Below are 21655 nucleotides of genomic sequence, written 5' to 3'. Positions count from 1 at the left end.
CCAGCTCTACAGCTTTGAGTTGGGAAGAGGTGAGTGGCACCAGAACTGCGCACAAAAATTCCCAAGCAGATGCAGCACAGATTTGTATAAGGACATCATGAAACTGGCAGGCTTTGGGGTTTTCCAGTTGAACCTGGAAGGTCACACTTCATCCACCTTTGCAGTTGGGGGTCAGGAACCTCCAGCCTGTCAGCTGAGCTTTGCCCACTACAGGGTCCAAGTTGGCCAGTGAGGCTGTTTTCCCCCCTCCCACTTATGACATCATCTGATGGGTGGGGTTAAATTTTGCATTGGCTACGTGTGACATTTACCCAGAACACACTCAGCGCTCATCAGCTGCCATCACTTCTTCTTCTTCTCCTCCTCCTCCTCTATTTTACAGTGGTACCTTGGTTCTCAAACTTAATCCGTTCCGGAAGTCCGTTCCAAAACCAAGGAGCACTTTCCCATAGAAAGTAATGCAAAATGGATTAATCTGTTCCAGACTTTTAAAAACAACCCCTAAAACAGCAATTTAACATGAATTTTACTATCTATCGAGACCATTGATTCAAACAAAATGTACTGCAGTCACACAATCAATCAATCAATCAGTAGCTGAACTGGGTTCCACACAGTCACAAAAACAAAGAGAGCTGCAAAAACAAAAACCTAAAATAAATAGCAAAAACAGACAGACCTCAGGGTAACACTCAAAACGGAAGTGTGGCACTCAAATCGGAGCACGTTCCAAAAAACGTTCGCAAACTGGAACACTTACTTCCGGGTTTGCAGTGTTTGGGTTCCAAGCTGTTTGAGTACCAAGGTGTTTGAGAACCAAGATACCACTGTATTGTATATCACCCTATACCCGCAGGTTTCAGGGTGGTTCAAATGATAAAATCACATCATCTGCTGAGCAGAGTTTAAATCCTGCTCAGGTCAGCAACATTCCATGCAAAGCCCTTCCTGAATCGATAAGGAAATTTGAAAACTCTGCTTAAAATGGAAAGGGGGGGTAGTCTTCATTTTAGCAGCTGCTTTGTGATGTCATGGGGTTGACTGGTCTGCAGCCCCTCCCACCTGTCAAATTTGGCCCATGGAGGCCGATCCCAATAAGGATGTGGGTCGTGACTTACACGCTTAGCTCAGTCGGTAGAGCTCTTATTCATCTCGGAGTCATTTGTTCGAGCCCCACGCTGGGCAAAAAGATTCCAGGGGGTTGGACTAGATGACTCTCGAGGTCCCTTCCAACTCCAGTTCTATGATTCTATGAAGCGGAAAAGGTTCCCCACGTTTGCTCTGCAACCTATTTTGTCTCCTTTACCCAGTGGACCCCAAAAGCCGGGAAGTGATCCAGAATGCTTGCAAAGCTGTCGGTTCCATCAGCAACACGTCCTTCGATATCCGGTTTAACCCAGATATTTTTTCGCCAGGTAAGAAGGCGCTTCAGGACTCCCTTTGCAGCACGTAACCCCTTCCAAGTGTTTGACCCTTTTGAGTTTGCGTGTTTTCTTTTGGACACTTAAGAGTAGCTCTGCACACAGAAGCTCCCAGCTTTTAATCCACCCAGCATCTAAGTTCTGTATTTCCCCGAATGCATCATGATCCTGCCTTGCTTGTCAGCGATGATCAAAGCAGCTCCTAAGCTGCAAGAAACAGTGTCTGAGAAACAGGAGAAGAACCGCGTACACCCTCTTGATCTCCTTGGAGGAAAGGTGGGGTGCGAATGCTATAATCAATAAATAAATCACAATTATAGGATCCGTAGCAAGCCTTGGGGCCAACACATGCTTCCTGTGCAATTGCTAGGAGAAGCTCAGAAGCATCTACTTCTGCTGGCACAAACCATAGATAGCTGAGCCCATTTTTGTCCAAACTGGTTAACATTGGGTTGTAGCAAGCTAAGTTTATATTCCGAGTAGGTCGGTCCCTTGAAATAAATGGACCGCAAGTTAGACATGTCCATTATTTTCAGTGGATTTCTTCTAAGTGGGACTAATATTGAAGTACAACCCATTACTTTGACCATTGTTAAAGCAAAAGAAGATGGCGTACAAACTGACATGGGTAGATAGCTCAGTTTGTTAGAGCGTGGTGCTGGTAACGCCAAGGTTGCAGGTTTGATCCCCCTATGGGGCGGCTGCATATTCCTGCCTTGCAGGGGGTTGGACTAGTCAGGGTTTTCCAAACTTGGGTCTCCAGCTGGTTTTGGACTACAGTTCGCATCATTCCAGACCACTGGTCCTGTTAGCTGGGGATGATGGGAATTGTAGTCTCAAGAACAGCGGGAGACCCAAGTTTGGGAAGCCTTGGTCTTAGATCAGTGGTGGCCAAACTTGGCCCTCCAGCTGTTTTGGGACTACAGTTCCCATCATCCCTGACCACCGGTCCTGTTAGCGAGGGATGATGGGAGTTGTAGTCCAAAAACAACTGGAGGGCCATGTTTGGCCACCACTGACTTAGATGATCCTCAGGGTCCTTTCCAACTCTAAAATTCTGTAATGGTTTGAAACCATGTTAAGCAATCTGTCTGGATGAATTGACGGGTCCTGACCTGGAGCGAAAGTGGAAGGTTTGTTGTTATTTATTTATTATTTATTTATTCAATTCCTCTGAGGAGCTCTAGGTGGCCTTCATACTTCCCTCCCCTCCTCCTCATTTTTATCCTCAAAACAAAACAAAAAAATTTCCTTCCAGTAGCACCTTAAAGACCAACTAAGTTAGTTCTTGGTATGAGCTTTCGTGTGCATGCACACTTCTTCAGATACACTGAAACAGAAGTTGCCAGATCCTTCTATATAGTGAGAAGGTGGGGAAGGGTATTACTCAGAAGGGTATTACTCCTAACCCACAATAATACTACAACCAGACGTAACACGGACACTGGCACCAGAGCCTGCAATAAACCCAGATGCCAACTTTGCTGCCACATACACCCGGACAACACCATTACTGGCCCCAACAACATCACACATACCATCTCGGGACTATTTAATTGCCCATCGTCTAACATTGTATATGCCATCAAATGCCAACAGTGTCCTTCAGCTCTCTATATTGGACAAACAGGCCAAACCTTACGCCAAAGAATAAACGGACATAAATCGGACATCAAGAATCACAAGACAGAGAAACCAGTAGGAGAACACTTCAATCTCCCAGGACATTCTATACAAGATCTCAAAGTAGCTGTTTTACTACAAAGGAATTTCAGAAATAGACTGGAAAGAGAAGCTGCTGAATTGCAACTCATTACCAAACTTAAAACCATGGAGAGACCTGGTCTGAACAAAGACATTGGATTCTTATCTCATTATACATGACAAAGCCATTTTTCACCTTCTCACCCCTTGCTTTTTCCTGTAAGACCTATTGCAGTCGTTAAGAGTCATCAACAGGCTCATCACAGCTATCTGCCAATCACCCTTTCCCACCACCCTTCTGAGTAATACCCCTCCCCACCTTCTCACTATATAGAAGGATCTGGCAACTTCTGTTTCAGTGTATCTGAAGAAGTGTGCATGCACACGAAAGCTCATACCAAGAACTAACTTAGTTGGTCTTTAAGGTGCTACTGGAAGGGAAAAAATTTTTTTTTGTTTTGACTATGGCAGACCAACACGGCTACCTATCTGTAACATTTTTATCCTAACAGTGAAGTAGCTTAGGCTGAGAGTGAGTGACTGGCCCAAGGTCTCCCACTGAGCTTGATGGCCTGGTCTCCCAGGTCCTATTCCAGCCCTCTAACCACTATACCACACTAGGTAAAGGGTAAGGACCCCTGACCATTAGGTCCAGTTGCGGACGACTGGGGTTGCGGGGCTCATCTCGCTTTATTGGCCAAGGGAGCCAGCATACAGCTTCCAGGTCATGTGGCCAGCATGACTAAGACGCTTCTGGCGAACCAGAGCAGCACACAGAAATGCCATTTACCTTCCCGCCGGAGCGGTACCTATTTATCTACTTGCACTTTGATGTGCTTTCGAACTGCTAGGTTGGCAGGAGCAGGGACCGAGCAACGGGAGCTCACCCCGTCACGGGGATTCGAACCGCTGACCTTCTGATCAGCAAGCCCTAGACTCTGTGGTTTAACCCACAGCGCCACCCGCATCCCTACTACACCACACTAGCCCTATCTTATTCTAGAGCAAATGGGGTGGGGGGGCTGCTGTGAGCCCCATGATTTCCATATCGTTCATTCTAAGCTATGGTTTAGTGCAATGTGTGAGTGCAGGCCACTCTCTGACCTGCTGCAGGAAAGTTCCTAGCTAACCATCCTTCCCCAGAGTAACATTGAAGGGGAGGCAGCTTTGGCCAATTCTGAGAGGTGTGTATTTTTCCCCCCAGCAGAGTTGGGCAGAACTTGGCAAAATCTTGCTAACAGAAATATATGCCATAAAGGCAATTCTCAGCTTAAGCCAAACTCCCATCTAGCCGGTGGCGGGTGGGATTGCCAAAACCTTTTTTTTCTCCCCAGACACCCACCCTCTTTTTAGTATTTTTAAATTTAAACTTAATTTAAATTACACACAGGTAGTGTGTGTGTGTGTGTGTGTGTGTGTGTGTGTGTGTGTGTACATACGCGTGTGTGTGTGTGTGTTTGTGTGTGTGTATATGTGTGTGTGTGTGTGTGTGTGTGTGTGTGTGTGTATATATATATATATATATATATATATATATATATATATATATATCCCTTTTCCCATCTGGCTGATCTTCCAGCTTCTTTTCCCAGCTGGCTGATCTTCCAGCTTCTTTTCCCAGCTGGCTGATCTTCCTTTCCTGCTTTCCTAGGGGTCCGCTTTCCAGAGTCCAGCAAAGAGCAGATTCAGGATCAGAAGCGGTTGCTAAAGGATGCGGCTGCTTTTCTGGTGTCCTATCAAATTCCAGGCTTGGTGAGTGAATTTGCACCAGGAGGAAGGGGGAGAGAAGAGGGTGGGGAGCAGTCTTTACAATACTCTAGCTCAGTATTGTCAGCACGGACTGGTAGGAGCTTAAGACCAAAAGACTCTCCCATTTCTGTCTGGAGATGTCATTGTGGATTGAACCTTCTGCATGCAGGAAAGCCAGGCTTGCTAAGTTCTGCTGTATGTGTGTTTTCTTCTTCCTTGGCAGGTGAAAGACTGCCTTGACCACACCATGCTCCCGATGGACGGTGCCACCTTGGCCGAAGCCATGCACCAGCGAGGCATCAACATGCGCTACCTGGGCAGGGTGGTGGAATTCATCACCAAGACCCCTAGCCGGGCTCAGCTAGATCACATCTATGTAAGCCTCAAAAGCTTCTTTGTTTTTTCCCTAACTTCTAATTGCCACTTAAAAATAAATAAATAAATGTTGTTGTTGTTTCTTGAGGATTATTTGCCCTGGCAAAGATCCAGCTTGGATAATGTCTTTTATGAACCTCATCTTAAAAAAAACCACCACATATATTAGGGCTGTCATACGTCCGGGATTTTCTGGGTACATGCTGTGGCGCTGTGGTCTAAACCACTGAGCTCTTGGGCTTGCCGATCAGAAGGTCGGCGGTTCAATGTGTTTCTTGTCTCCTGCTTGACCTGTTCCCTCTTTTGTCCCCCCCCCATCCCCCCCCCATTTGTTTCCTTGGAACAGAAAATCGGAATCACGGAACTGATCACCCGGTCGGCCAAGCACATCTTCAAGACATACCTTCAGGTACAAATCGGATTATGCAACCCCAAACACCTTCCCTTACATGCCCTCTCCTGCACAAGGGTTGCCTCTCTCTCTCTCTCTCTCTCTCTCTCTCTCTCTCTCTCTCTCTGCCTTACCCCCGCCCAGTCCGGCCTTCCCAGATCAAGAGAGAAGCCATTTCCTCCATAGGCTTCTTGCACAGGTTGCCTAGCAACCGGAAGCACAATCTCATTAAGGCCTAAAATAAGAGCAGGCCTGTGTGGTTGAGGGAGAACCAGTGGCAACTTGTCTGTGTGTGGTGTGGTGTGGTGTGTGTGTGTGTGAGAGAGAGTGATTCAAAAACTATTCCTTCATGGCTGAGCTTATGTTTTTGTCTTCTGCGCTCAGCAGGAAAGGTTTTTAACAAGGAGGGGAGAAGGCAAGTGTTTGTGTGAACTTGTGTCAGACCCACAGCGCAGTTAATGAAAGCCTGGTGTTCCCAGATCCCTGAGAAGTTGGGGGGGGGGCTTGCATAGGGTTCCTCTTTCTCTACCCCCCACCCCCCAAAAATGCTTCTTCAGCGCATGCAGCAATCTTCTCGGGTTTGTTTCCAGAGCAATGACTCCTCCAAAATGCTTTGCATGCTAGTTGGGTCTCCCAGCCGCCTTCCGCAGGTGTGTGTGTGTGTGTGTGTGTGTGTGTGTGTGTGTGTGGAATCCCACATGGGGCTTCTGGCATCCAGATGCCTCAGCTGGGGAGGGACGCCCACAGTGTAATAGTTTTCCGCCTCCCAAAAAATCCAGTTCAGTCTTTGTGTCATTTCATTTGCTTTTTGGGCAAATCTGGTCCAGAAGATGCAACTAATCATTCTAGGAGGTTTTGTTGGTTATCGATTTACTGCCATCCCAGATTCAAGCTCCTTCTGTTAATTAACAAAGCCCCAAATGACCCAGACACAAAGTAGTAGTAGTCATAGGAATTAATAGTAGTAATTTTATTATTTGTATCCTGCCCATCTGACTGGGTTGCCCCAGCCACCCTGGGAGGATTCCAGCATTTATAAAAAAAATAATACAGTCAAACCTCGCTCCCAAACGCCTCCGTTTTAGAACATTTCGGCTCCTGAACCGAATGTAAATGCTCTGGTTTTTTTAATGTTTTTCGGAAGCCAGACCTCCGACGCAGCTTCCACTTGAGTGCAGGAGGCTCTTGCAGCCAATCAGAAGCCACGCCTCGGTTGTCGAACATTTCGGAAGCCAAACGAGCTTCCGGAACGAATTACGTTCGGCAACCGAGGTCTCACTGTAAAACATCAGACATTAAAAACTTCCTAATACAGGGCTGCCTTCAGATGTCTTCTCAACATGGTATAGTTGTCTCCTTGACATCTGATGGGAGGGTGCCACTACCGAGAAGGCCCTATGCCTGGTTCCATGTAACTTCACTTCTTGCAGTGAGGGAACCGCCAGAAGGCCCTCAGAGATGGAAAGTACGTTCAGGACTGCTTGATTCCTCCTCCTCCTCAATTTCCAAGGCCTTCTAAGGGGGCACTTTTGGTGGTCCCACATATCCTTGAGGTTCGTCTAGCCTTCACCAGGGGGTGAGACTTTAGCATGGTAGGTCCAGCTCTGTGGAACTCCTTGCCAGTAGAAGTTGGGCAGGAGCCGTCCCTGCTCGTTTTAAGACGTCTCATAAAAAACGTGTTATTTGGGCAGTCCTTTCAAACCTGAGTTTCTTTTTTTTTAATGATGTTTTATTCAGTTTTAACAATAAAGAAATTAAGAAAAATACAAAGCCACAAAAATACAAAATTACAAAATACAAAAATACAAACATTAAACATGAAAAAGAAAAAGATAAAAAGGGGGGGGGAAAGAACACATACAAAAGAAAACAAAAATCCCTCTTTTTTAATTTCTCACCTTTGGTTAACTTATTTTCCTGACTTCCTCACGCCTCCCTTTTTTGTATCCCTTTTAAGATTTAATTCAGCAAATTCATCAATCCTATTTAGCTTATCTATTATCTATTTATCAATCCAATCTTAACCTTGTTGCTAGAACCCCTTCAATTCAATTCAATGCCATCAACATTCAAAAATTTTACAATGTTTCTGTAAATAAGTTTCAAATTTCCTCCAATCTTCTTCCACCAACTCTTCTCCCTGGTCTCGGATTCTGCCAGTCATTTCCCAAACCTGAGATTCTTTGCCAACCAGCTCTTTCTTAGGTGGTTTAAGTTTTTTTATTGTGATATTGTGTTTTTAGTCGACATACCATCTTGCGATGTTTTTTTATGCAAGTGCAGTTTACACATCTTTAAATGAACAGATGGCTAGCTGGGTAGTCCTGAGGGAGTTTTCCTCTGTATGTTTGGTTGAATGTCTTCCTGCCATGTAGAAGGCCTGAAGTAAGGAAAATGAAACCTCTCTGTTCCCTTCTCCTCAAATCACACACTGCTTGCGTTGGGTTTGCTCAATAAGGTGTTACCAGGGCTTTTCTCCCCGGTCTCCGTTTGCATTATTTGACTTCACTGACATGTAGCGTGCTAATGGTCTCCTCTTTCCCTCCCACAGGGAGTGGAGCTGTCGGGCTTATCAGCTGCCATCAGCCATTTCCTCAACTGCTTCCTCAGCTCCTTTCCAAACCCCGTGGCCCATCTCCCGGCCGATGAGCTGGTCTCCAAGAAAAAGAACAAGAGGAGGAAAAATCGGAATTTGGGAGCCGCTGACAACACTGCCTGGGCCACCATGAGCCCTCAAGAATTGTGGAAGAACATTTGTTTGGAAGCCAAGAGTTATTTTGACTTCGGCTTGGAATGGTACGTCTTTTAAAAAGAAAACCTAGGAAGCTCACAGCTGTTGTGTGTAAGGATTGCTATCAGTCCATGGCGAGGGATCCACTGTCTTCCACACAATATTGGACTCCAGAGCCCATCAGATTATGTCTCCATCTTGCCCTGTGCTCTCTACTTTGACTGGCAGCAGGATGTGACTTGGGCAGTGCAGAGCTTAGGGGGGTAGGGTTGTAGCTCAGGGTTAAAGCACCTGTGTCATGTGTGGAAAGGTCCCAGGTTCAAACCCCAACATGCCCCGGTAAATCTGGAAAGTCCTCTGAAGTCCTAGTTTGAAAATGTGGCTCCCTCTGGTGTGTTGCTTCCTTTTGACTCCCCCTTCTCCTTTTTTTGCAGTGAGAGTGTTGACCAAGCAGTGGAAGTATACAGTCTACAGAAGGTCACCCTGCTACGTGAGATCTCCCTCAAAACTGGAATCCAGGTGAGGAACAACGTACACAACCTCCAAGTTCTTCCCCCTCGCTTAACCCTTTGAACACAACTTGGAAGAACAGAAAGACTTTATTTTTAAAAGGCACTTCCCCCCCACTCTTTAGCTCAGTTTCTCAAACTTGGGTCTTCCGCTGTTGTTGGACTACAACTCCCATCATCCCTAACTCTCAGGACCAGTAGTCAGAGATGATGGGAACTGTAGTTGCAACAACAGCGGAAGACCCAAGTTTGAGAAACACCGCTTTAGCTGGAAAAGGCTCCCAAAGCAAGTTTGCAAATATCAGCGGTAAAACAGCCCCAGGCCTTAAGCTCTCAAAATCTTAAGGGCGACAGCACAAAAGGAAAATGAACTGGGAGGGAAGAGGGAGGAATCACTCATTCTTAGTTACTGAGCTCTTCTAGTGAACAGGAGGAACGCATTGTGTTCCTGCCAGCCACTAGGTTATGCAGTGCCACCTCAGATTAATTTCTAGCTTTGCTGATAGAAACTGTCATGCATCCCCTTCAGTAATCTCCCTAAGAAGGAACTTTCGCTTGAGGCAGGAGAAAAGTACAGTAACTGCTGGATTGTAACCATTATTTTGCTGCTGTGCTTCAGCAGTTGTAGGTGCAGCCTGAAACCCACACACCACCTGTTAAAGCCTAATCCAATTAATTCTGCAATCTCCACCTACACTCTTAGTTTAAGACTGTGACTAAGAGGATGGCTGCCAGTTGAGTTGCCCACGATGCCTGGTTCATCTGTAACTCGTGGGGAACCTTTGCCCCTTCAGATGTTGGCTGAACTCCAACTCCTCCCCAGCAAGGATGGCCAATGGCCAGGGATGTTGGGAGTTGTAGGTCAGCAACATCTGGAGGGCCAGAACGTTCCCCACATCTGCTCTGAGCCATGGTTTACAAACCATGGTTTTAGTTAACTGTAGCTGGTCTCGTGAACCCAGCCCCTGCAGCTTAACTATGGTTTATAAATCATGGTTAAAATGAGATAGTTGACTAGGCTTTCTGGTTACAAGTCTCATTTGGTCACCATTAACCATGGCTCAGTATTACGTGCAGACCCAGGACTCCTCCTTAGCTATGGTCAAGGAGCAATCGCCACCCCACAGCTGCAGAGCAGCTCAGAACTCAAAGACCAGTCAATGAGGGTCAGGGGTTTTTTTGGGTTGGGGGTGAGAAATCCCGGGTGGGGGTGGCAGCAGAAACACAGATGCCGAAGGGGCAGCATACGCTGCGTAGTTCCTCAGATGAAAATGTCTTTATTATCATTGGAGGGTATTAAAATCTATTTTTGAGAGAGGACTTTGCATTTTCTTTTCTCTTTTGTTTTTGCTTAGATGATAATATATAGTGCTTTTTTCTGGGGGGTGCGCAAGGTATGCATACCCCTAAACATTTTGTGAATCTTTGTACTTTTGTCCATTTACTGTATTTATTTTTCCCAACTTGAACTATAAAATGGTGATTTTCTTGAGTCAAAATGGGAGTACCCCTAAACATGTTTTTAAAAGAAAAAAAATCACTGCATATAACATAAATCCAGCATACAACATAAAAACAAGATTCCAAAGAATCTCCTGGACTTCCCTCCTCCCCTTTGTGGGTCCTATTGTTAATCATTTCCTGCTGCTTCTTTTATAATAATCCAAATCTTTTACCTCTCCATTATGTCCAAAATTCACCATTAAACTGCAAGTGTTACTCCAATCCTACTAACGATTTTAGCAGCTTACAATGGTTTTTAAGATAAATCATAAAAATTTCCCCATTCCTTATTTAAATTTTGGTCTTTCTGATTCTTCCGGCCATTTTTGCCTTTTCGGCATAATCCATCCACTTAACCTTCCATTCTTCTCCGGTAGGGGCTTTTATCTTCTTTCCATCTCTGGAAAGCTTAGTTAGATTAGTTTGCTTTTTATTGCATTGTATTGTGGAAAAGCTTAAAAAAAAAACCTATGGAAGCAAGCAACAGCATCGCTCAGGATCAGCCCTCGTTGGGAAGACTGCTTGTCGATAGCCGCCTTAAACTGTGGCATCCAGAACCCGGATGCGGGACTCCCAATTAGGGTTGGACCGGGGCAACATAGAGTGGTACTTAACAACTGGCTTTTCCTTTTCTCTTAGGAAAGGTATGGAAGCATTTGTGTGTGTTTGTGTTTCAGATCCTTCTGAAAGAATACAACTTTGATAACCGCCACAAGCCAACGTTCACAGAAGAAGACATCCTCAACATCTTCCCGGTTGTGAAGCATGTCAACCCCAAAGCCTCGGACGCCTTCCATTTCTTCCAAAGCGGCCAGGCGAAAGTGCAGCAAGGTATCATTTGCAGTATACTACTGGCTGTGAATTCGGTTTCGAACCAAGGTGGATAGGTCCTGGGGGTGGGGTTTAACCTTGGCAGCCTAGGGGCTCTTATAAGCCGGATCCTGACTCCCTGAGAAGTTTAAAAATAAAAAATTTAAAAACGAAAGTTTACCCAGATCTCTGTGCAAGGCATGTGGCAGGGAAAGAGGCACTTACTTTACAACACGTATGTACGGCACAGTCATTGGGGTAGGGTAGGGCCCAACACTAGGTGGCGCCAGTTCCAGCAGCAGACACAGCCACGTACCGTATTTTTCGCTCTATAACACGCACCCGACCATAACACGCACGTAGTTTTTAGAGGAGGAAAATCCGTAGGCATGCCACCCGTAGGCATTCCCTCCATAACACGCACAGACATTTCCCCTTACTTTCTAGGAGGAAAAAAGTGAGTGTTATGGTGCAAAAAATACGATAATTCGTAGCATTGCAGACACTGAAGGGGCTGCAACGGTCTTCTAGTCCAACTCCTTCCAATGCAGAAATCACTTGCCCGATGTGGGGCTTGAACCCACGACCCTGAGATGAAGCATCTCGTGCTCTACCAACTGAGCTATCCAGCAACGTTGTCCTCTTCCTCCTCCCTGCTGAGTTCTACAAGTGGGCAATATGGAGACAAAGGAGGCGTCTCCCTTCCCCGGCTGGTTGTAAGCAGCAGGGTGGGGGCAGATTGAGAGGCGGTGGGGCCAGTGCCCCATTTGCACTGATAAAACCAGCCTCCACTGCTTACATCCTCCACATCCAGAAGAAAAGGCTAAGGGGTAAACCCTACACAAATCTGGAGTGAATCTCTAAGATGGTTGGATAATGCCTTGTACATCTACTTTCAGCAGCTCCTGCAGCCAGGCTGGTGCCAAACGTATTGTTCTGCTTTCCTTTGGATCACATCAGTGACGCTGAGAGGGAGGGTCTTGTCATTTGGGCCTCCATGTGCACTGCCCAGGCTTGGTCACTTTGGTGCTGCTAATGCAGCTGTTTTGACTTCACCTCCAGAGGTCCACTGTTGTCTCTCGAGACAGACGGATGCCAACAACTGCTTACATCATCACCTGCCATCTCAAGAGTGCTTTTTCTTTGCACATTTCAGGTTTCTTGAAGGAGGGCTGCGAGCTGATCAGCGAGGCCTTAAACCTGTTCAACAACGTGTATGGCGCCATGCACATGGAAATCTGCGCCTGCCTTCGTCTCTTGTCTCGCCTGAACTACATCATGGGAGACTACTCAGAGGTACGGGCAGCCCTGACCTCTTGCTGCTCCCAAATCTTCTGCGTTACGTAGGCAGGAGGCCTGCTGGGTTGGACCGAAGGAAGGCCTCTTTAGTCCGGCCTCCTGTATCCCACAGTGGCCAATCGGGTGCCTCTGGGAAGCCTAGAACCAACAGGAGTCTCCTTCTGCTGACTCCCTAGCCACTGGTGTTTAGAAGACACCTGCCTCTAAAACCCTGAGGGCTAACCGTAGAAGTATAATGACTTTTAGCCCTTGGTGGGTTTTAGACAAATTGGTGGAGGGAACTCGCCCACATCTTGTGGCAATGAGTTCCGCATGGTGTGAAGAAGTACTTCCTTTTTCTCTCCTGAATCTCCCCAACCAATTATCTTTGTTGGATGACACCATTGGGCTATAGGCTGACATTCCTTCCCAAAGAATCCTGGGAACTATTGTCTAAGCGTTCTGAGAAAGCAAGAAAGAGCAACTGGTTTTACGAAGCCCAAACCCAAAAATCTCCTGGGGTTTATTGTGAGAGGCGGAGAAGGGTTTGTGTTTTCCTGGCTTTTCAACTCTGTCTTCTTCCTTTCGTTCCAGGCCTTAAGTAACCAGCAGAAAGCAGTGCTCATGAGCGAGAGAGTCCTTGGGATAGAGCACCCCAACACAATTCAGGAATATGTAAGTAGCAGACAGCGGGGAGGGTTGAAGGATTCTGCAGCAGGCAGCTGAGGAGGCAAGGAGGAAGCGACATGGAAACACCCCACTGCCCACAGAAAGCTAGCACTTCAAGGAGAAGGCAGAACCCTTTTCCCTGAGGTGCTAGCTTTTGTGATTTCTCAATGCGGGGAGATCTTGAAATCGGAACATTCCAATTCCCTTTATCATTTGCATTTGAAGTCTCCCCCCCCAAAAAAAGAAGATCAGCCCACTTTTTTACCATTGAGATCTGTTGCCTACAAGCGGCAGTCTTTAGGGGGTTGGTGTCAGAGTTCTGAGTTTCTCCCCCCCCCCCCGGAAGTTGGGCCACATCTGCACCAAATAAGCATTGTTATAGCATTTTAACAGTCACTGCTTTCCCCAAAGAATCCAGGGAACTGTAGATTATTAAGGGGTGCCGAGCGTTGCTGGGAGATTCCTGTTCCTATCACAGAGCTACAATTCTGAGCTCCCTAGGAAGGAGAGTTGTTGGTTGTACCTTTCTGGGAATTGTAGCTCTGTGATGGGGATCAGGGTGCCCCCCAACAACTCCAGGCACCCTTAACAACCTGCAGTTCCCAGGATTATTTGCGGGGAAGGCCTGACTGTTTAAAGTGGCATAAGAGTTCTTTAAATATAAGGTGCAGGTGCAACATTGGGTTATGTGTTCTTCCCTTGGTGGAGACAGCTGGGTTCTGCAACAAAACATGGCAGCGCAAAGTCCTGTCTACTCAGGATGCAGCCTGTTCCATCCCCAGCAGCAAACAAATTTTATCTTCTTCATCCTAGCAGTATTCCATAGTCACTGAAAACACTCTATCCTCACTGGGTTATCTTTGAATTCCTTCCACCCACCCCCAAATCGCAAAAAGTGTATTTCTCCAAACTCCCATCCCGATCAGCGGCTAATACCATGAATGATGCCAATTAGGACTATGGAAATAAAAGGCATCACAGTCCAAATTTTGGAAACAGAAGGAAGATTCTCCAGGGGGGCGGGGAGAACAGCAAGGAGGGGTGGTTCTGACTTTTAACCATTTTGTTTCTTGTTGAAATTATTATTATTATTATTATTATTATTATTATTATTATTATTATTATTACTAAATTGTTTATCTGCAACCAGATTCTCTTATGCCTCTTGTAGATGCACCTTGCTTTGTACTGCTTTGCAAACAGCCAGCTGTCTACAGCGCTCAACTTGCTATACCGCGCACGCTACCTCATGCTGTTGGTGTTTGGCGAAGATCACCCAGAAATGGCACTCTTGGATGTAAGTTTAGCTGTTGGCCGGCCAGGGTCTCTGGAGCCCCAGCTAAAGAGCCTGTGTGGTTTCTGCAGGCGGAACACCTAAAGCTGAACTTGACTTTTTCCAATGAGATGCAGCGTCTTGAAAAACCTCTGCCTTTTGCTTTTCTAATTTGGAACACAAGTTTCCTTTGCCCTTGTGGGCTTCTAGTTCTGTGATTCAGCAGACTTGATTCTGTGCTGTATAAATCTTTTTTAGAAATTCCCTCAGTAACCAAAATTAACTGCAACGGATTGTGGGGGACAGGAGAGACTGCTATCTTCCTGTGTCCCTTGTTTTCAGTTTTGATTTAAAATATTGTATATACAGCATTGTAAGGATTATGATGATCGTTCATTTTTATGCAGTGTTTCTGACAAGCGGAAGTTCTTCTTTTGCACAAAAATGGGGGGGGGGGTTCTCGCCCCCTGCCGCACCTCTGATCACTGTGTGTCCTGTATGTGCCATGGGGGTAGATTAGATGGACGGGCTCCTTAGGGCTTCTTTTGTGTGTGGGAAGGCCAGCTCCAGCGCTAAAGGTCCACTTCTGGCCCTGCCTCACTGGAACATTGCTTCTGCCCCTAGAACAATATTGGCTTGGTCCTCCATGGAGTGATGGAGTACGATCTCTCCCTGCGGTTTCTGGAGAACGCGCTGCTCATCAACTCCAAGTACCACGGCGCCAAGTCTCTGAAAGTTGCACTCAGGTGAAACGCCCAATCCTGTTGTTTGCCCAGTGGGGAGGGAGGGGCTTTCGCAGCTACAATGCATGCATTATATTAAGGAATGCCTCTGCAAATGTGTGTATCGTGACCCGCCAGCCACGGAAATGCAATTGATCAAACGTTACATGAAAGTATTGAAAAACACTGTTGAGTGTTAAGTTGGTGGGGAGGCGTCTGCCAGACCTGCTTCTGCAACCGAATTCTCACCACGTGCGCGATCGCTTTTCAACCATGCGCAGAAACATCATTCTGCTGTCTTCCCTTTTTGCATCCTCTCTGCAGTCACCACTTGGTCGCCCGAGTGTACGAGAGCAAAGCTGAGTTCCGGTCGGCTCTGCAGCACGAGAAGGAAGGCTACACGATCTACAAAAACCAGGTAAGGGTCCCTTGCTTTGCTTTAATACATTGGACGCCTTCTGTTTCCGTTATGTATGTGCATTTGTTTAATATACATATAAGTATTAATAAGTATCTGTGTGTGTTTTTGGCTAGCTTGGTGAGCATCACGATAAGACCAAAGAAAGCTCGGAGTACTTGAAATATCTGACTCAGCAGGCTGTGGCCCTGCAACGCACAATGAATGAGATCTACAAGAATGGATCCAGCGCCAACATTATGCCCTTGAAAGTGAGTTGCCCTGCGGTAGCTGCCCAGATTGGCTTTGGCCGTAAGATGTACCTCTTGTCTGAGGAATTAAGCAGCAATGCGTAGCACACTTCAGTGTCCAGGAGTGCTGTTCAGTTTACTCTACTGCACCACTACTCGGGGATTTTTACTCCCATCTCGTCACAAGAGCTCAGCCATGGTGTTTTCCTGTCTCAGATAGCTTGGCATTGCTTGTCTTTGCAATATCCTTGAGCGATAGGGGTTAAGCAGTTGATTGTTGAAGATCAGCCTGACCGCTTCGCAGCTGGACAGGGACCTGAACTTGGGTCTGGGTCAAAGCCACACTGTTGTGTGTGTGTGTGTGTGTGTGTGTGTGTGTGTGTGTGTGTGTGTGAAGCACTGAGGGCTCTAGGCAAGATAAAAATGGCAGATAAAGCCAAGGCTTAATTCATTGTAGTGCAGATACGAAGCAACTGAAGTCAGCATAATGATCCTTTGGTGACTTGTTCCCTCCCCACTCAACTGAACTGCCAGGAAACAACTCCCTTCTAAGCCTAACCTGACCTAAGGGGTTCCTGTTCTTGGGAATCAGGCTCAGAAGGGTGGAGAAGTGCATACATTTTATTTACTTGCATTTATTTCCTGTCTTTCTTCCAACCTGGAACCCAAGGTGTGGTGTACACCTGGCTCCCAGATACCATTCCAGGCATGTTTTTAAAAAAATGTTGTTACTATAGTAACAAACCAAAAATAATACACACACACACCCAGTGTAAAAGGCCATAGATCATTTAATTAGCTAAAGACCAAGGAGAAAAGAAATGCTTTTGCCTAGTGCCAAAAGATATGTAATGGAAGCGCCAGGTGCGCCTCCCTGGAGAGATCATTCTACAAATGAGGAGCCACCACAGAAAAGTCCTGTTCTTGTGTTGCTGCCCTCCGCATTTCTCATGGAGAAGGCACACGAAGAAGGGCCTCAGATGAAGACAGCAGGGTCCAGGTTGGTTCATAGGGAGAGAGCCGGTCATTTGAGGTATTGCGGTCCTGAGCCAGTGTTCGTATCCTCATTGCTGGGAGCCCTTCCCAGTCGTCCAGTCACCAAGTCCTGTTTGTGTCAGAAACCCTGTGTTCTACTCGCTACCCGAATCACCACCTCCCTTTATACTGGGGAAGAGCGTTGGCTGCCTCTAGGATCCACGGTCACATTTAGGCAGCCCAGCATCTGTTTGCTGCTTAGAACTGTGCATTGGTTTCATAGCCCCATGTGTTGCTTTTATTTTGTTGGCTAATAAACTAATCTCTTGTTTCGTTTAGTTCACAGCTCCCAGTATGGCCAGCGTCCTGGAGCAGCTGAACATAATCAATGGGATTCTCTTCATTCCACTAAGGTAAAAGAGACCCCCGACTTCGTGTATCCGACTGTCTTTCTCTCTACCACTCCAGGTGTATGAATGGCACTGGATGTTGGCTCCATTGTTTTTAATGGGCAGGGCGGGGGGGGGGCTTCAGCAGGATTTTGAAGCTTAGGTGTAGGTTGGTTGACGATTATAGGTCACTTCTTTGGCAACACTTCCTTTGGCCCTCCAGAGGTTACTGAACTACAACTCCCATCAGCTCCAGCAAGCGTCAGTCAGCGATTGTGAGAGCTGTAGATGAGCAGTAGCTGGAGAGCCAACTATTCATCCACACCTAACTTTAAAGTGCATAGCAAACTCTTCATCTGCTCTACAGTGACGGGAGTTCCTTCGTTGTGTTATAAAGTCTCCCCTGCCTTTATCTGTTCCTCTAGAGCAGGGGAGGGGAAAAGGATTTCATCCCAAGGGATAGATTCCCTGCCGGACACATGGCAGGGGTGGGCGGGGCCAGAGCCAAAAATGGGCAGAGCAACTGATGCACATTTTAACATTGTACGGTAGGCCAGCGCACACACACAACCCTCCATTCTGAATCATTATCATAGTACAAGGATACATTTCAGCCAGGACAAAAGCACCTGAGGCGCAAGGCTGGTGGGTGTGACCTGGAACAAGGGGGAATGGCCAAAGGGGAGTCTCTAGAGAGGCGGGGGGGCGCTCCTAGCCTGCAGTTCCATACCCCTGCTCCAGAAAGCACCAGGGCCAAATCTGCATTGCCAAAATTACCTTTCGAAAAAACTAGGAATCATCTTTCGGTATAAGATTATCAAGGAATGGCTGGACACCAAGGAGTGGAGGTGGGTGAATTGGGGGAGCCTTTAACAGCCAGGAGATGAAAGTCAGAGGCAGGAGAAAGGGGGAGAGAGAGAGAGGTCAGGCTGGTGGAGAGTCAAAGGCATGGGTAGGCAAACTAAGGCCCAGGGGCCGGATCCGGCCCAATTGCCTTCTAAATCCAGCCCGCAAATGGTCTGGGAATCAGAGTGTTTTTACACGAGTAGACTGTGTGCTTTTATTTAAAATGCATCTCTGGGTTATTTGTGGGGCATAGGAATTTGTTCATTTTTATTTTTTGCAAAATATATTCCGGCCGCCCACAAGGTCTGAGGGACAGTGGACCGGCCCCCTGCTGAAAAAGTTTGCTGACCCCTCCTCCGTCTCCCATGACCCAGGAGAGAGAGGATTGAAGGGGGAGGAGCAGAAGCAGGTTAATTGCAGGCGGAGTCCTTGCCTGCTTGTACGTAGCTTGGATAGGAGAGACACATAAGCGCAGGTCGGGTCTTTCTGTCGCGGCAACAGCTAGGGAGATGAGCTACCTCTTGTCTACCGTCCCCTGAGCGCCCTGCTCTGCGTGCTATTCCTCTGAATTTGCTCTGCCCATGATTGCCCAGCTTTTCCCCCTTCTCCCTCCGCAGCCAAAAAGACTTGGAGAACCTTAAAGCCGAAGTGCAGCGGCGCCAGCAACTTCAGGAGGTCCTCAAGGGCAGCGAAGAGTTGGAGTCGGAAGAAAAACCCACGGAAGAGAGCGAGCCTGAAGCAAGCCCGCCTGCAGCCACAGCCCCCTAGCTTGGGGGTCTGCGTCGGGAGAAGGCTCTGGCTGTTTGAATCTGTCCCGGGGTGGGGTGTAGGGGGTTGCTCAGTCTCTCCTCGGGGCGGCTTCTCCTCGGCAATGTGTTTTTGTGTTGTTGTTGTTTTTATTTTTTAATTTGCACTGGTACAATGAATACACAATGCAAAGAACTAAATTTTGAGAAATGAACCCTACCTGTCAAGGCAGGCACTGGGCACCCGAAACGGGGCGGTGCCTGGAGAGTCTAACTGGGGCGGGAGAATGCAGGGATGCCGTGGGGAGGGTGGAAAGGGGGCATGCGTGTGTGCGTGTACGTTTCAATCCATTTTTACCGTGTACATAAGAGATTTAATTCCAAGTGAGGTATAATAACATTTCTCAGGTCATTTTTTCTGTTGACTTTTAAAGGACATCTATAACTTTGCAGAAAAGGAACCTTCCCCACCTCCCAGGCCTGGTGGTTCTTCTCCCCCACCACCCAAAAAAAGTTCTCCTTTTTCTTCCAACTTTTGAGGCTCAGCCCGCTGCTGCACTGTTTAGGTGATTGTGACACTATAAATATTATATATTAAATATAAATTCAGCCATATTTTTTATCTCAATGTTTTATCTTTAAGGCCTGAGCAGAGTTGGTACTGCAGAGGAAACTGTTTTGAGGAGATGGCATAGAACTTTTTTTTGGTCTAAATTTAGGAGACAGCCATTGGATTCCTTTTAGGGTTCCTCTTTTTATTCTTTCCTTGTCTCCCCCCCCCCAAACTATTCAGATTTGTTGGGAATGTGGGGTGCGGTTTTGTTTTTTCCCAAGTTTCATGGCCCAGGAAAAGAGATGTGTGGTTTTGGTGTCCGCCTAAATTCCTTGTGCTTTGCTCCCTCTTGAGCACAGCATAAGAAACAGCATCCAAAAGGAAGGGGGGTATTTAAAAAGAAGAAAACCAAGCCATGGGATGCTACAGCTGTGATCATCCTGCTGCCCCCCTATGCCAAGTTAACTGTAAAAGCTGAATTGATGGCTTGGGAGCAGGGAGGGAGTGCTGAGTAACTAGGCTTGGCTCCTCCCATGTCAAAGCATCCCTAAAGTCTGGTATAAATTCCCCCCTTACCCTTTTCAACTTATACAATGGAAAATCCCTAGTGCCTATACTTTACCCCTCTCCCCACCCCCTTCTCAAAGAGTTGTGTGAATGGCATGGAACAAAAGCGCCTCGGTCGTCTCTCGCTAGTTACGCGCCCCAGAATCGTACTGGAGGAGCTGAAGACTGCTGTCTCAAAAACAATTGGTTCAATTGGTGAGCTGAATTGAATCAATGTTTGGGTTGTTGTTTTTAAAAGGTTTATCTGTGAATGTACTAAACAAGAATCATGAACCTAAAATGAAGCTCTTTTCTCTCCCACTAATTTCCTTCTCGCAGTGAAAATGATAATAAATTTGTATTAAATACTATATAGTACGGAACAAGATGATTGGGGGGGGGGTCTTGTTCGTGTGGAGGCTTTTTGTCCCAAAGCCTCATCAGCTTTAGAACACAAGTTTCCCAAGAAGGCGTTCATTGCTGGCAATGGATGCTCTGCCCAATATTCTGCTCTCCCCTGAAGGGGGAAAACGGTGATATGTTCTTCAGCTACTCTTAATAGCTCTCACTACTGTACGTCCCTGCTATTACCGACAGGTTGAATGTGTTCGTAAGAACAATAAAGCTGATTTCCTAGCTCTGCCCTCCCTGCCTAAAAAAACACACATCATGTTGAGTTCAAAATGCAGAGTCTGGTGGTCACCACCTCCCTCCTCTCCCTTTTGTACTAAATTGCATTTTGTCAGCCGCCACCCCTGCTCAAAACCACAAGAGCGAGAGGTCATGTTTCTACCATGTGACTCGAATATTGTATTTTGGGAAAGGATGGGTTGGGGGGGTGGGACTTGTGTTACAGACTCAGTGCAAGGGGTTGGGCAACTTACGGTCCCTGCGGCCCTATTAAACCTGCCAAAAACGGCTACCAAAGAAAGGTGGGTGGGAGGGGAGTGTGTGAGTGAGCGACGTCATCGTAGCGTGGCTGGAAATTGCTGCTACAGAGGGCAAAATAAAATAAAGCGAAACTTTGGCATGGCTCTGGGGCCCAGATAGCGAAGGTTGCCTGTTCCTTGACGCGAGTGCAATTTAGGTACATAGCAAGAGCCCTGCCCCCCTTCCCTGGGGGAGAGAATGTTCTTTGGTCCAGATGTGGAGGTGGGGGGCGAGAGAGAAAAATACAGAATTTCCTTGGAAGTGTCTGAATAAAGAACAGATTTCAATGCAACTTTTACTTTAGGTTTTGTGTGCTTTGTTTTGAGTAGTATCTCCCAGTAATGGTTCCCCTCAAATAAATGTGACCTAAGCAGAAAAAGAACTATCTGCCCAATTTTTCTCGCAGACAGTGGACAATTTGGCTTAATGTTATACTTGAAGCCAATGACAGTCTTGGGTATCTGTCTCCTGAGGGGCTTTAAGGTGGTATGGTCAGAATCTTGCCAGATGCTGTGGCTCAGCTATTCTGCCACGTTATTTCCTTACGTTACAGACTACATGACCTCTATAATTTGTGGGTCCAGAGGTGTGCATTATGTTCTGGGGTGCTGCCAGTACCAGTGAGAGGGAGACCCAAAATGTCTCCCCACCAGTCCTTAGCTTAATGACCTCAAGGAGGGACACATGCTTAAGAACATAGGAAAAGCCTGCTGGATCAGGCCAGCGGGCCATTTGGTCCAGGATCCTGTTCTCACAGTAGCCAACCAATACCTGTGGGAATCCTGCAACTGAGATCCAGCACAAAAGCTCTCATGCCCTCTGTACTTTCCAGCAACTGGTATTCAGCAGCACTGCTGCCTCTGACTGTGGAGGCAGAGTACGGCCCT

The 21655-nt window shown here is 46.8% G+C and overlaps 1 protein-coding gene across 1 annotated transcript in view; it reads left to right on the top strand.

The window, feature by feature from the left end:
* Nucleotides 1-21066, top strand: part of CLUH (clustered mitochondria homolog) — a 73795-nt gene extending 52729 nt beyond the window's left edge. Inside the window, exons 12-26 of the mRNA XM_053367732.1 lie at nt 1311-1415; nt 4777-4877; nt 5098-5250; nt 5596-5658; nt 8192-8436; nt 8806-8890; nt 11061-11214; nt 12350-12489; nt 13066-13146; nt 14312-14437; nt 15038-15159; nt 15460-15553; nt 15670-15804; nt 17098-17171; nt 18611-21066. Coding sequence (XP_053223707.1) covers nt 1311-1415; nt 4777-4877; nt 5098-5250; nt 5596-5658; nt 8192-8436; nt 8806-8890; nt 11061-11214; nt 12350-12489; nt 13066-13146; nt 14312-14437; nt 15038-15159; nt 15460-15553; nt 15670-15804; nt 17098-17171; nt 18611-18761 — 1829 coding nt within the window. The 3' untranslated portion in view covers nt 18762-21066. The remainder of the gene's footprint in view (nt 1-1310; nt 1416-4776; nt 4878-5097; nt 5251-5595; nt 5659-8191; nt 8437-8805; nt 8891-11060; nt 11215-12349; nt 12490-13065; nt 13147-14311; nt 14438-15037; nt 15160-15459; nt 15554-15669; nt 15805-17097; nt 17172-18610) is intronic.
* Nucleotides 21067-21655: the final 589 nt, after the last annotated feature.

The sequence above is a fragment of the Podarcis raffonei genome, chromosome 15 (assembly GCF_027172205.1).
Source record: "Podarcis raffonei isolate rPodRaf1 chromosome 15, rPodRaf1.pri, whole genome shotgun sequence".
Classification (NCBI taxonomy): Eukaryota; Metazoa; Chordata; class Lepidosauria; order Squamata; family Lacertidae; genus Podarcis; species Podarcis raffonei.
This window is presented reverse-complemented; position numbering and strand designations above follow the sequence as displayed.